The 15,381-nt window shown below is 41.2% G+C and overlaps 1 protein-coding gene across 1 annotated transcript in view; it reads left to right on the forward strand.

The window, feature by feature from the left end:
* Window positions 1-5,190: 5,190 nt before the first annotated feature.
* LMBR1 (limb development membrane protein 1) overlaps window positions 5,191-15,381 on the forward strand; it is a 79,397-nt gene continuing 69,206 nt past the window's right edge. The window contains exon 1 of the mRNA XM_030008512.2: window positions 5,191-5,526. Coding sequence (XP_029864372.1) covers window positions 5,464-5,526 — 63 coding nt within the window. The 5' untranslated portion in view covers window positions 5,191-5,463. The remainder of the gene's footprint in view (window positions 5,527-15,381) is intronic.

Genomic DNA, 15,381 nt, shown 5'->3' on the forward strand with positions numbered 1-15,381 from the left:
GTTTGGTTTGTTTTTTGATCCTTCAACTCTGTAACAAAGTTGACCTGGTAGGAGTTTAGGATTTCTACCAATAAAATACCTACTTGAAGATTCAGCCAAATCGGCCATGGATAGACAGCATGGAGCAGATGTCCCTGGGCTTGTTCATATCTGTATAGCAGGTGAACTTTGTCTTTTATATGCAGCCACATATCCTTGAATATCTCCTTTTATCTCATTCCTAACCAAGTTTAAGCTGCAATGTGGTGGGGATTTTTTGTTGTTGTTTTGTTTTGTTGGTTTTTTTGTTTGTTTTACTTAGAGGAGGGTTTGGAGTCCTCACAGTGGGACATGAAAGACACAGTAAAGGTGAATGGAAGCAAAATGAGCTTTCAGTCACTTCATGTGGCCTAGATATGGAACTGAAACTGTTCTAGCTTCATGACAGGACTTATGCTTCCTTTACCTAAGAAAACCGAACTGCTGCAGAGTTTATGCCTCTGACTATAAAGTCTGTGGAGGTCTTCTGACTCTAGACTCCTATGAGTGAAGCAAACCTAAGGACTAGAAGGGGGTTTATTCATCACTGAATCCAGTTCCTTGGTTATTGGAAGCAATCTCACTCTCTCCTTATAAATGGACCAAGCTCTAAGTTAAAAGTAGTGGAGATATTTTAGTCAAATGTTCATTTCAAAAGCTTGTTCAAAACTGTATTACTTTGATGATGCATTTTTTTTCTTCTATTTTTGGGGGTGAATATATATATAAAATCCAGCACATACCTATGTGAGTCTATACTGAACTAGTTTATATCCATTTTTGTGTGCCAGCATTCTCATTTTTAATTTATATTTCTTTCCCTTGGGTATTAAAAAAAAAAAATATATATATATTATGCCATAATGTAGCATTTAGCTGGGGAGTTAGTGTTACTGTGTTGACACAATGAAGATAGAGGCTGGAAGTATTTGGAACAAAAAAAATCATGCTTTTATATTTAAAAAAGCAAACAAATACAAAATAGAAAGAACGTATGAATAGAAATGAAACGCCAGTCAGCAATATTTCAAGTTGAATCCAGATCCAAGACTGAATGATCTGGCTTTCTCAAGTTATAATGCAATTGTTGCTATGCTTTAGCTTACCAAACAATCACCCATGAAATGATCACCCAATAAATAATCTTAATGTGTATAATTATGATAGCATAATATTTCTTTATACCATGATCAAGTTATTTTAAATTTGCAATCATTCTTTTTGTCTTCCATAACTGGCTTTTGAATATGTGAAGTGCTGGGTATCATCTGTGGTGTGTTTACCCTAAATTCTCTTTAAAATCAGTGGTAACTCTCAGCAACATACTAAATTGGGTTTCAGTCTGGCTAATTCTTAGGCAATATCTTGAATGTAATCGTGTAAGTAGTCATATTAACTGAGAGAACAACTTCCTATTTTCTGTTTAGTCCAAGCTGCATTTGGCTGAATGATGACTTGAAAAGAAGGCATCACCTATTCAAATGCTGCTAGATAAATTTAGATTTAAAGGCATGGTGCCAATTTCACATTTACAGTTAAAGAGAGTGATCTAAAATCCATTGACAAATTCTGTGGGAACTTTTCCAGTGAAACAGTTCCTACTTTAGCAACTTCAATTTTAGCCAATTCAACTAATTTTATTAGCTTGAATATCCCAACATTTTTTCTGGAGAATCTCAGAGTTAACCCAGCGCACATAAAACCCTCCTTGGGGATTCAGGATACCAAACACTTACTGGGTTAACCTGAAGCTGAAAAACTGTTCTTTTAAAACTATGCTGAAAAGGAATAAACTGAGCAAAATCTATTAAATCCTCTCAACTTTTATGCTGAGGGGTTAGGCACCACTAATTTTAAGTTTAATAGAAGTCCGTTTTTCATTACTCTTTTTGTGTGTGTATATCTGTATGTTACCAGATTGAGAAAATGTTCTATTTACACCTAAATCATGTATAGCTTATACATAGACCAAGCTCCTTGGGGTTACCGAGGAGGTCCTAAGAATTGCTGAGGACAGTCCCTCCAGCACTGTCTTTGTTTTGTCTTGAGGTATGGATGAAAACCATCTAGAGGTCTTTTAACCACCCTTTGGTGCAAGGTACCTCAGGCTTAATTTTGGGGTTTAGTATTTTGAAGCATACCAAAAGAAACTTTTGTACTCCCATCAAAAATCAATGGATTCATCAGTCAGCCTTCTCATCAGTTTGCAAGAACTGCCTACTCTAGACTGCATTTCCTTCGATATAAATAGATTTTGCTGTGGTGGCTACCATGACCTTCCTTTGTGATGTAGACACCTTGGAACTGAGCAATAACTTCTGCCCAAGAAAGGATCGAAGCTATTCCCGCCCCCCATCTTTTTAGCAAATATAAATGTGTATCATGTTTCTGATGATTCATCTGCTAGAAATGGAAGAAAGAACTTGCTAGTCCATAGTATGAGACAAATTATGTTATGTATCTTCTCCTCAGCTATATTTCAAATTCAATAGATTAAAAAGAAAACATACAGCCCAAGTGGCAGCAGAAGGTTCAGTTCTGCTAAATCTTAAACTTAATTTTATTTCTCTAACAGCTACAAAAGTACAGCTCGTTTTCCTTACAACCTTCTATTTCAGAGCAGTGTTTAATATGTCTGTACGTAAAGTTAAAAATGTATGAAATACTTGGCGCCTAGATACAACTCTCAGACCTCCTTAATGAAATAAACTTAGCTTCAGATTCAATGAGCTGTTCCTTAGCAGTGGGTGAATCATTTCTCAGATAGCTCAGGAACTAAATCTCACCTCAGGGCTAGGTTCCTAACTAACTGGGAGTAGGTATTGGTATTTACTGGCAGAGATTCCCTAAGAGCCTCTAGATTGCCCGGCCTTAAGCTTAGCTCCTTCTCTTGACTCCTAACTGTGGCTTTCACTGTCTGTTCTTCCCCAAACTGCTTCACTCTTCCATCTTTTTGTAGGTCATCCTTGTTGTCTGGATCAACTCGCTGCTTGACTGTGGCCTGAACTCCAACGATGCTACTCCTTTGTCTTGGTATTAGTATGTATATTTTAACATACTGATTGTTGGCCTAATCTCTGATTGTTCCCGTTTTTCCCCTTTGACTGGACCTTCTGGTCTCCCCAGTTCTTAGATCTGCTTCATTCTGGCTACAACACTTCTGTCTTCATCGCAAATCTCGTGAGGGCCTAAATGCTAGGTTCCTAACACCCTGGTTATAATACCATTGCAATTTATTGTGTAGGTCTTTTATACAAGATGATGAAAGCTGGGAACCTATCTGTTCTGTACAAACGTTAAGCATGACACTTTGTAAGAGCAGGGTTTGTCTTTGAGTCCACTGACATAATTTCTATAGGCAGCTCTGAGAGAATTTGATTTCTCTGAGGACAGGTTATTGCATGCTGAACAGTGGTCTACTTTTTCCAGCTGTGTTTCTTGTTATAATAAAATATATTACTTCTACCTATAAACCTTGTCTTCAGTTATACTGTTCTCTCTGGACCAGCTCCTGAGAGGGGAAGAGCACCAGCCACTCTCACAAACCAAAGTCTCATATAAAGTTCCTCTTGGCAGCTACGGATGCTTTCACCACTTTTAGCAACTGAAGAAGACAAGATGATTGAAGTGGGAATAATTGAAGAAAAAAACAGATGAGTAATAATATTGTCTATCAGACACAATCTAGTGCTGTACAGGGAATAGCTGTAAAGTAGGATGGCTTTTCCCAAGAAGCATCTCAAGGACTGTGCTCTCTGCTCCTTCAGGTCTGCTTTTAATGGTCCTCTCCTGTTCCTACAGCCTCAGTGAATACCTAGAAAGTCACCTTCTGTGAGCAGTGGACTTCAGGAGGAGAGAGAGTGGGGACGTTTCTGACCTCTCACACCCATGGTATGATTCTGCCTGCAAATACCTTGTCTGTATCTTCACAAGTATCACGAGAACAAGGGTGAAACCGTGGCCATACTGAAGCTGAAGGAAGTTCTGCATCCATTCAGAAGTGCAAGAAACACATTAGACAGTCAAAGATTACTTTTGCTAACTCTAAAATTTAATAAATACCACACCATCTGCTTTTAACCAAGAAAATGGGCCAGGGGCTGGGAAGTGAATATAATCTGAATTATAATTGGCATGGATATCATGTATAATGCATCAATAGATGTAAACAGGCAGAAAGTGATGATCCTTACTTTTGAAACCTCCTTGGAATAATGTTACATATTTGGATAGAAATAATTCTTTGATTTGCTAAATCACCATCTATAATTTATAGTGTGCCCTAGATTAATAGTTTTCTGTGTATATTTAGACAATTGATCTGCTTGCAAACTCAGAAGAAAAATTGCCTGTGTGTATAGAGGGAATAGGACAACTGAATCCAGAACAACTGGGAGATCGTGCCTTCGTACTGCAGCCCTTGGCCAAAAACCAACACAGCAATTTGTCAACAGAAATCAAAGACAGAAAGCTGCTCCAGGCAAGCGGAATACAAGTTTTAACTTAAGTACGGTCTTTCAAGCTAGAAATTCTGATGCGTTTACGGGGCAGACTGAGCCCCAGGAGGATCAGCTCGACCAGAACACCCCCAGACCCCCTCACGTTGTTGTCCAGCTCGGTGACTGACGCCCCCGGCCACCCTGCTCCCCGAGCGGGGAGGGCAACCCCTCTGCGCACCCATCTCCTGAGGGGCCTTCCCGGGTAGGGCCGGCTGAACCTCGCAGGCGACCCCCGGGGTCCGGACTGCTCTGGCGACTTCTCCCAGGGGAGGGGGGCTGCCCGCCGGGCCCTGCGCCTGAAGCTCTCCCCCGCCAGCGCCTCAGGAGCCTCCTGTCCCTCTCCTCAGGGCTCGGCCTGTCCCCCGCCAGTCTCCAGACTGGCGCGAAGCCCGCCTTTCCAGGCAAAACCAGCAACCCCCCTCCCCGACCCCGCTCCTCAAGCCCCGCCCCACTCCCCTGGCTCCGCCCCCGCCAGGGCCACGCCCCTCCCAGCCCAACTCCCGCCTTCCTTTCAGCCACAGCCCCGGGCGTCGGGTCGCCCTCCCCGCGCTTAAAGTTAAGCCCCGCCCTTCGCCCCTCCCCCGCCCCGGGCGGCTTGACCACGCCTCCTACCCGTTAGCCCCGCCTCTCACCCCCTCGGGGGGTTGGGGGCGGGGCCGTGGCGTGCGCGGGGACGCTGCGTGGTGACGCAGCAGGAGGAGTTGAGGCGGTGCTGCCCGCCCTTCCTCCTCCTCTTCCTCCTCCTCCTCCGCGCCCCAGCCGGACGGTGACAGAGCGGCGGAGCCAGCCGCCAGCGCCGCCGCCAGGGACCCTCAGCCGCCGCCAGGGCCCGGGGGAGCAGCCGGCGCTGCCGCTGGCCATGGTGGCCCGCCTGCCGCCGGGAGGGCAGGAGCAGGCGCGGCGGCGGCGGCCGCCATTGCGCGCGGGGGCCGCGGGACTATGAAGGATGGAAGCGGACGAGGTGACGATCCGCGAGCAGAACTTCCACAGCCAAGTGCGGGAGTACACGGTAGGCGCCGCCGGCCCCGCGCGGCCGCCTGGCCCTCGCACGTCCCCGGCTGCGCGGTCCCCCCTCCCGCCTTCCTCCCTGACCTGTCATTGCGGTGCCGCGGAGGCCGCGCTGCCGTGGGACACCCCCCCCCCGCCCCCGCTCCTTGCCGTTCCCTCCGCTTCTCCCCCCCAAAGCCCCCGTCCCCGGGCAGCCGTGGGGTTGTCCCGCTCCTTCCCTCTGCCGTTGCCTGCCCTTCGCTGCTTTACCCCTCGCCCCAGGCTTCCCCCCCCCCCCCCCGTGTCCAGGCTGCTCGGGTGGCGTGTCCCGTGTGGGCATAGCTGTGCGTGCATCCCTCCTCCCTCCGGGCTGGGTGTGAGGGGGCGTGAGGGCCGGCTGGTGAGGATCCCAGCTCTTACCCGGTTGAGGGCTTCCCTCTCCCTGTGCCTTCAGCGAAAAGGGGAAGTACTGTGTGCAGGACATAGGTGTGCTTCTGAACGTAATCCTGTCCACTGTGTTACAACGTGTTCAACACCTCAGCCTTTAAGTGCAGCCTTCTTACTGTAAGGCATGCATGTGATTTCGCGTTATCGCTTGTGTTACTAAGATCCTCCTGTCTTTTGCTGCGCTGTTTGCAATGGATGTGTGTAACCTTTGTGTTTTCCCCAACCCCTCATGTCGTTCTCAGTGCTGCTGCGTGCCCCATGCTTTCCAAGTGGAGCCGTACAGAGCACATAAGCAGTGCCTGTGCTGTCCCATCTTCCTCAACCTTCTGTAGTCAAGTGCAACACTATATCCTATGTGCAGATGGAGAGAGCTGTTGTGGCTTCCTCTCTGACTGCCTCGTAATTGTTTTCAGGACTATTCAAAGCTGATAGAGTTGTTTTGATGGGGCTTGTCTCTCTTCTGCTTCAGTTCAAGGAAGGAAATACATACTGCGCATAGGAGACACGCAGTGTTGTCTTCTGTGTACGTGCTATCCTATCTCAGCTTGGCAATTGCATTCTCTTTGTGGTTACTGCTGTATAAGAATGGATTTCTTGAGTTAAAATATGATTTCATAATTTAGCTTTAAATATTTTTCAGCTGTATTGGGAGACAGTATTAAATACCACTGTTAACTGATTTATGTAGGCCTATGGTTAGGTTATTTGATAACAGAGACTTGTTTGGATCCCTAGTGTGTTAATTTCTTTTCTATTTTTTTTATGAATCCATATGTTAAGACCTTCTTTCTTCTGGTGAAGTGTTGTATTTCTGGGATATTTTTTTCTGAAGAGTGCAGAACAAGTCTGTATGAAGAGAACTGTTACTTTAGGAGATTTTCTGGACCGTCTCTTTTCTGTGAGTGGATGTTGTGTATGTCATGAGAGCCGTGACCAGTGGAGGGGCATGAAAAGAAAACTATGTTTTTGTAAAGAGGTCTTTAAGCATTACCTTAATCTCCTTTGTGCTACGAAAACACAGGTGTATGCACAAACCATGCATCTCTCCTGGATGCTAGCATCCATCTTTTCCCCAGTGACCCTTTTTCCATTTGTATTTCATTGTTTGCTAATCATCTCCTACTTATATCCACCAGAGTCTTGTTCTGATACATTGTGTGCTACATATTGTGCTTTTGAACTTAGTAGGATGCACAAATTTTGAGTCTGAAGGAATGGCTGTGTGCAGCCTCTCCAGGAACTGTTGCAAATAGTGAAGGTCTATTAAATCTTAAAGAACTAACTCATCTATACTGCAGCTACCTCTCTAAAGCTTTTTCAGCCCCTCTAGAGCAATTGGTAACTCTTCCTATTGGTGTAGCCCCATAAGAAATCACATAGGACAATAACTCATATTTTAGAGGTGCAGTGTTGCTTTATTTGGACAGTGGAGGCAGAATATTCTTGCTCTTGAAACTGTACTTTCATATTCAGTATTGATGACAGGCTGTCTATGTTATGGTTTAATCAGTAGGGATAATAATAACACTTTTGCCTTTTAAATCATGCATTGGTACAGTTGTGATCTTGTCTTTAATTTATGTTTTAAGACCACAGGGCTTCTTGAGTGCATAAACTGTTGCCATCCACAGCTGAGTATACAACCTTCTTGTGGCTCTTGCATAGCTGCAGCAGCATATCGCAAGTATGTTTACGCTTGTGGTTAGTTTAAGCATAACAAAGTGTACAGAGTATGTCGCTTACATGTACCATTATGTTCACATCCCCTCCTAATCATTCCTGCCCTTGCTGGTCATGAAGTTACATGGTGAATACAATTTCTTAAATATGCAAATAGTTGTTGTGTGGGTAGTGGGTATAATCATCAGCCCCTCAGCTGGAGGAGGGAACATATTCCACTTTCTGACACATGCATGAGACTTTCATTCCAGCTGCAGGTGGGCTGGGGGTAGTGGAGCAGTTAACAGAAGGATTTGATGTTTGTTGTGTAATATTACAGTGGAGGAGACCTCTATATGCCTCTAAGAACTAAGTCAAATTTATGGAATCTGGTATTATTGTCTTTGGGGACCTACTTGTGTGGCACAATCTTTACTGGAAGCTAAAATGATACATTCATGAGAGAAGAGAAATCAAAGTAAGTTGATGTAGTTGAAAAGAAAATCCTTTTCAATTTTTTTTTTCATTTTCTTTGAATAGATAGAGAATTTCTAGATTGTGCTTTCTGGTAGAGTCCTAAGGGCACAGTAAGCTTAACTTCAGTGTAATGCTTCATTTCTGTTTCATTTATTCTCTGAACTGGCAAGCTACAAAGTTTTCCATAAAGTTGTGTTACGTAACAAAAATTAAAGGCTTGTTATCCTTCTGCTGGTGGTGCCTGTCTCTTTCTGTAGGTGCCAACTTCTTCTAATTCTGCCTTGAAAAGACAAATGTTTCTGACATGTTTATAGATTGAGCAAGGGTAGTAAAAGATTATTTTTTAAAATAAACCCTTCATCTGCTTTTGAGGTGACTGTCTCTGTGATTTAATGCTTAATTTAACTCAGGCCCTTTCACTCTTGACCTCGTTTGGAGTGTCTGTATGGCACCTGTTTTTTTCAAGAAAATAATCTGCCTTGTATTTTGTTGCTTCATGAGGATGATCTTTTACTAATAGGAGGTTAACTCCCTAGTCTAGTTTTGGTGTGGCTCTTCAAATGTGAATCTGCTGTGTTGAGGATCTGTTGTTTGGAACAGTTATTGAAAACACCCAGACTCTTTCAGACTTGTACAAACTTTAAAATTCAGATTCAGTGAAGTAAGCATGGAGATTGGGGACTGATGACCCAGTATAAGAGACATGGCACAGCCATGAGTTTGCTCTAAGTCAATGAGAGCCTTGACTTCAATAAAGCCAGAGTCATACTCGGTTCTAACTAAAAGGGGCATCTCTCTGGAAAGCAGCTGTAGTTGGTTACAAAATATAGAAGAGCATCTGTGTTCTGTACTTGATCAGCATTCGTATGCAAGAGTTGGAAAGGCCAGACAATGTTCTGTGGTGGTCTGATACTATCTGTTATTTCTGTACACTTAATTAGCTTGCCTTTCTCGATTCTTTAGATTAATTTATAGTTTGCTGAAATCTTGCATGTCCATGGAGGATATTTAAGCTTTTAGGGAACTGCTTTTCCCTTGTGTCCTGTTATTATATCTGTTTATACAACATAATTATAAAGTGTTGGGTTTTCCGCTAGTATTGTTGTGAACTATTTCAAATACAATTGAAGCAAGTGCAATGGTTCAGTCTCTGTGTTCCCCTGGCTTTACTTCTTAGAATATTCTTACACTCCTTTTTTTCCAGTTTGAGTCTTCTATTCTGCAATATTAGTTTGTATTTTTAAAATTTAGATCTACTTTGATATTATTTTTCCATTTACAAAATGTATTATTTTGAGTTTTTACAAATACACACATACACTAGGTTATGACGTTTCCTTGGCAAAATAAACACACTGTGCTTGCATTTGTAGTGTGGGGAAAGCTGCGGAAGAAAACAATTTGGTAACCATAGAATTATTGCTTAGAAAGCTTAAGAACAAACTTAGTATATTTGGAAATGACTTAATTATATTTAATATGTTTATGAAAAAAATCAGTTCTGGTAGAATAAGTTCAAATGCAAAAGTGCTATTATAACTCTAATTGCTTCATGCAAGTCCAGGCAGACACTGAAACTGGTGTAATATGTAGGTTTATGATTGATGTCAGATGCTTCCATTTGAAGGACTAAATGTTTTCAGGGGTGTAGGTGTCAGATGCTAGATATTCGGAGAAACTTAGTTTTTCTACTTAATACTATTCCCTCTACAATAAGGCTTTTTTTTTTTTTTTTTTTTAAGCCATACCATTTTTAAATATTAAGGTGTGGAGGTGTGGGTTTTTTTTGTTACAGGTGATATGATGGTTACTTAGAATGTGTGTGTGTAAATCTGAATCTAAAAATAATTTCCAGCAGTTTAGAAAGGTCTTTTTAGGTAGTTGCAACTGTACCATGTCTTTGATTTTTGTTTGCAACTTCACACTAATACCACTGGCTTTGTTTTCTTCTCTGGTTTCTTTTTGTACCTTTTGTCCTGTTGTCCTCTTTTCAGGCAGAGGGGTGTTCAGGGTTCTTCTATATGAACTAGTGCACTGTGGTTACTGCTGGCATTTGTCCCCTGTAGGGCTGTAAAATGAGAAAGCTGATTTGAGCACTGTACTCCTGTTGGTAGTGTGCTCTTGTTCCTGTCACAAGTTTTTTTCTTCCTTAAATTTATGCCCCAGACAAAAATTGTAATCTTCACAGACCCTATTTTATGCCAGAAGTGATGACATCCTGATAGTGGGCCAGGAAGAAAATGCTGAATAGAAGAATGGGTGATTTTTAAGAACAAACTTACTACAAATACTGAAATGTTTTTGTTTGAATGTTTATGCAGGTTCATCTTCTATTGAGTAAAATTGGTGCCTTTCAATTTTTTTATCCATATTCTGAAAACTTGAGGAGTAATTTATATCTTAAATGGCTTCTTGTATGTCAAAAATAGCTTTGTCTAGGCTTCTCAGTATTGCTGCTTTTTATTTTTTTTAATGTTTTGGAAAAGAATTTGAACTGAATAAAGGAGTATTTGTGGTAGTGGCATGAGATATAAGGCTGAAAGATTGGTGCACATTTACCATAATTACATATACAAAATGTTGGCATCTTCCTGTCACCTTAAAAATACACCTTTACTTGTAAACATGGGTGCTCTACGGAACTTTAAGAAGTGATGAATCATTTTCTGGCTGCTGGTCCTGAGGATCAGCACTGGTGGATCCATCTGGAATGAATAGGCATCTCTAAACACTTGGCATAGACAAGTGAATAGAGAGATGCTTATTCCCAAAACAGGAACAACTTTTGGAGAGTTCCACTCTCTCTGTTTACATAAAATAAGCATGAAAGGCTGAAGTGTAAAAGGTTGCTATTAGTTACAGTTCAAAATAATTCCTTTTGAATACAGGTTTATTTCTTTGTGGTAGCAGTTGACCAGAAGGGTGACATACTTCATGGAAGGTACAGACACCTGTTAAGAAAATTTAGATTAAGGTGTAAATTAGATTTGAGAAAGTCTAATGAAAAGTGAAAGAACTGACAGCAAACAAAACCAGCTGTTGATTACAAGGCCACAGACAAGCACATCCATCTTGGGTTTTGTTTGGATAACTGGTCATGTAGTAGATGGACTGGATAAGATGGCAGGATGTAACAGGGAGATCGTAGGGTTGTAATGAATGTCTCAATCTTTGCTGTGATGTAGGGTTGCTGGGTGTGATTGAATTTGTAAGCATAAGACCCTCCAGAAAGAAGTGTTTTCAGATATGTTGAGGGGTGGGTGAAGTGGAGAGCAGAGCAGCAGAGGGAATGGTGTTAATGTCAGAACAGAGAGAGAATCTGAAGCATGTTGCCAGTGAAGTTATAAGAAAGTGAGACTTCAGTTCTGGTGACACAGATGGAAATTTGGGTTAAGGAAGACTATCCAAAGAAAACATTTAATTCAGTATAAGCTTACTGCTTTTATTTGAAGGTTAAGTAAGTGATTTTGTTGTTGTTGTTTTTTAAACTGCAGTGCTTTCTCCTTTACTGTCCTTCACCCTCCCCTATTTAATTTGGTATTTATCCTTATTTAGGAGAGCAGTGATAACTCTTGTTGAGGAAGTCTTAAGTTCTGCGATAGTCTCTACTCTTTTCATGCCCTCCCCCTTACCTTGAAAACCGCTGAAGCTTTCCTGTAAACATGTACTGTCAAATGACTAGGGACGCTGACTTCTTGCTAACATGAATGTGCAAGAATTTACATAACTTATGATGCAAGAACAGGAGAGACTTTGAAAGTTATGATTGTAGTTTAAGTTTTTATGCATATAATAATTAACAGCCAGGGTTGTTGCATCACTTGAAAAGGTAAGTGTACAGCTAGGTAGAGGTGACCTGGAATAAGTTACTGCTGTAAACCCCTTATTAGTCATTCATGTGACAAGTGAAACTGCTTCATACTTTAAGCAGCTTTCATCTGTTGCTCTTTGAGGCTCAGTTTACTCTCATGAAGATGGTGACAAAACTCACGTTGACATTTCATCAGCTTGGTGTTGAATATGTATTGTAGTGTTGCTGAGCTGCTTCCCACACAGAGGTTTCTGGTTTGTTGATTAGCTGAATATATTAAAAGTTGTTTCTAACTACCATCAACATGGTTCCAAGAAAGAGTCCAGTGCTTTGTACTGTTTGAATATTTGAACACTTTGATAATAACTTGGCTTTTAAAATTTTGATTAACTGGAAAATACTCTACAGAACTTTGTTTCAGTTCCTCCTTCCATATCATGTGTGCTCTACGCAGCACAGTATAGATGGCATTGCAGTCTGTGTGTGGCTGAGTTTAATACAGAGAGGCTAGAAGCAGTATATGTGTGTGATTTCTGCCCCCCCCCCCCACCTTCTTGGCTTACAGTGGTGTGGTTTCCAGTGTTAGGCTTCACAATTGGCAGCAAAATGTGGTGCTTCACAGTTTTACTGTTGATTTTAAGTGTCTGTTATGCCTTGACTATCCCATTTTTTTCCATTACCTAACTATACTTTCTATTTTTAACATATTTAGCTGATGGTAAGAATTGATGCTGATGAGTTTGTGTTGAATGTGACAATAGCAACATGTCTAAAATATTTGCTGAGTTTAAGACTGTGATAACTTATGTCCAGTAGAGAGTCTGCATAATAGGTGAGAATTATGAAAGCATCCAAGTATTGCAGTTAAATATGTTTGTGTTTTGGGAGTGGGGGTGAAAAAAAAGATGTGCTACTTAAAAATTCTACAGTAAGTATGTGTGAGAAGAAAAGGAGGAGGATTTTTATGGGTTAGAGGAGAAAATTGATTAGCTCTGTTGTCTTAGTTAAGCATCTTGCCCTGGAAATGAGTATTAGCCAAAGAAGCTGTCTTAAATAAATTGTTTACTGAGTTTGTATTAATGAGACTTTTGAGGTATTTTTCAGAAAGGAATTTTGAATGGAATAACTCTGTGAAGTTTTAATATAACAGATTATTAATAGCCTGGCTGTAAAATGTTGAATAATACCTTTATTCAGTGGCAGATTGTTAGCATGATCTAAGTTGGTGCTATTGGTGTTAATTCTAGAGGGCGTTTTTAAATCTTGCACTAATGAAAAATATTCTTGAATCTGATTTTAATGGCATTGCTGTAGCCCATACAGGTCAAAGAAAAATGACTTGTAGTCATTTTTTGAGGGGTTTTGAGTGTATTACTGGGTATAGAATACAGTACCCTGAACAAAGGTATCTTGGGCCTATTACTAAGGGTCATGGAGGTATCATTTTTTTTTTCCCTTTACCCAGCAACATAAATACATTCCCATTAAGTATATAAAAGGGAATGTAAAAGCTAACAAATTCATGTATTGATTTGAATTCCTTCATTATTTTGAAGTGGGGCTCTGCTGCTGGTGAAGTTAATGTGAAGGTAGTTTTAAGTGAATGACATGAGGAAGCTGCCTTCTAAAGGGCTATAGAGGCTGTTTTTCATCTTCAGCTGAGCAGTATTTCTAGCACACAGAATATGTTTTTGGATGTTTTGTACTTTCTGTTAGATCCTGGAATTTTTTCCTAGATGAGCAAGTCTAGGCACTCAGCCTCTGAACCACTTATGATTTCTTTATGATGTAGGAAGCAACAAAAGAAAGTGGGTCAACTTCTTGCACATGTCTTAAGCCAGGGAGGAGTCCCGAGAGGAGACCATACATGTGGGAGAAATCATAGGTGTGGAGGGTTGTGTTAATGAGTAAAAATAATCTGTAGTCATAAGACGCATTTGACATTTTCTCATAAGCTTGAATTTAATGTGTCGTGCTAAGTGTAAAAGGCTGGCTGGATTAGAGTGAACTTAATCTAACCACAGAGTGCAGAGTTTTTAAGAATAAATAGTTAGTACCGCATTTTGAGAAAAATGAGATGTCCAAAGCAGATGATATTATGAATGCCAAGGTCAAAGTGAGACCATAGCTAACATTTTCTTTAGCTTGCATAGTTTGCTATAGGTAACTTACTGTTGACACATCCAAAACAGGTGGAACACCTTGTTTCCCTTTTAGATGTCAATGGCATAATGGAGTTATTAGAAGCAGACTGAGCAGAACTGCTTGTCTCTACCTGTATTTTCTTGCTGTTTATTCCTGCCATCCTTTCCAGGAGTAAACAAAAGTAGTTGCCAAGTGGGACAGTAGGAGGAAGCTTTTTAGTTGCTGTGTGGCATTTTAATGCACATTAAAATACTTCAGCAGCATGAGAGCACTAAGAGGTAGGTGTACAATGCTATGCTTAGTTGTTTTCTATTATAGAAATTAAAACCCAGAAGTGCAACACTAGTACTTTTCTGTAGGTAGTAATCACAGTCAAGCAAAACACTGACAGTTCTGTTTTCAACTCTTAAACATGTGCTTGTACGTATTCTACAGGGTGGTGTTTCCCAGAGTGATCTCTGCCTCCTCTTTTCTCTATGCTGTTTTTTCTATTTAGGGGAGAGGACACGTTCTGTAAAGTAACAGCAAGAAGGGGAGATACTCTTCATTATGTCTGTAGCTGCTCTTTTTTGGCATATCTTTTGCATAGAAATGCTGGTAGATGTAGTAGCAGTAATTTTTTTTGTTTTAATACTGATGCAGCCACTTTAAAATGAAGTTATTTCCTTCCTTCCCTTATTCCTTAGGTTTTTGGGGCTTCTTGATCTTTCATTTCATACATAGCATAGTAAAATGCTGTTTACTTCTTGACTGTTTTACTCTCCCTATTCTAAAAGATAGTATGCAGTCAAGTGGGAGGAAATGATCACTTGTCTGCTTTGATGCTTTTAAGTGGAAATCTTGAACCTGTGTTTCATGCTTGGAAGGGTGTTAAATCAAAGAACATTACTAAGGTCTCTGACTTCTTTTTGCAAAGGAGTTCTGTGGTGGTTCCTTACTGCTAAAAGTTGTTGTTCTGCAAGATGTCCAGCTTTTTCATAGTGGGAGGACATCCCTGACACAGCCCTACAGGGGCCTGTGCTTACACTAATGCTTTCAATTGCATTCCTAAGTGACCTGGAGAAGGGTGTAACTTATGACGTGATGAAGTTTCTAATGGTGCTAATTTATTCAGGATGGTAGAAAAGAAGGCTGACTGGTCCCCAGCCTCCTGCTTAAAGGAGGGTCAGCTATGATGTCAGACTAGGTTACTTTGGGCTTCGAAACCTCCAGGGATGGAGACTGTACATACAACCTTGCTGGGCAACTGGTTCCACTGCTTGGCTCTCCTCATGGAGGGGATTTCTCCTTACCTCCAGTCTCATCCTCCCACCGTGCACCACTGTCAGGAGCCCAGCT

This window comes from Aquila chrysaetos, chromosome 3 (assembly GCF_900496995.4).
Source record: "Aquila chrysaetos chrysaetos chromosome 3, bAquChr1.4, whole genome shotgun sequence".
Classification (NCBI taxonomy): domain Eukaryota; kingdom Metazoa; phylum Chordata; class Aves; order Accipitriformes; family Accipitridae; genus Aquila; species Aquila chrysaetos.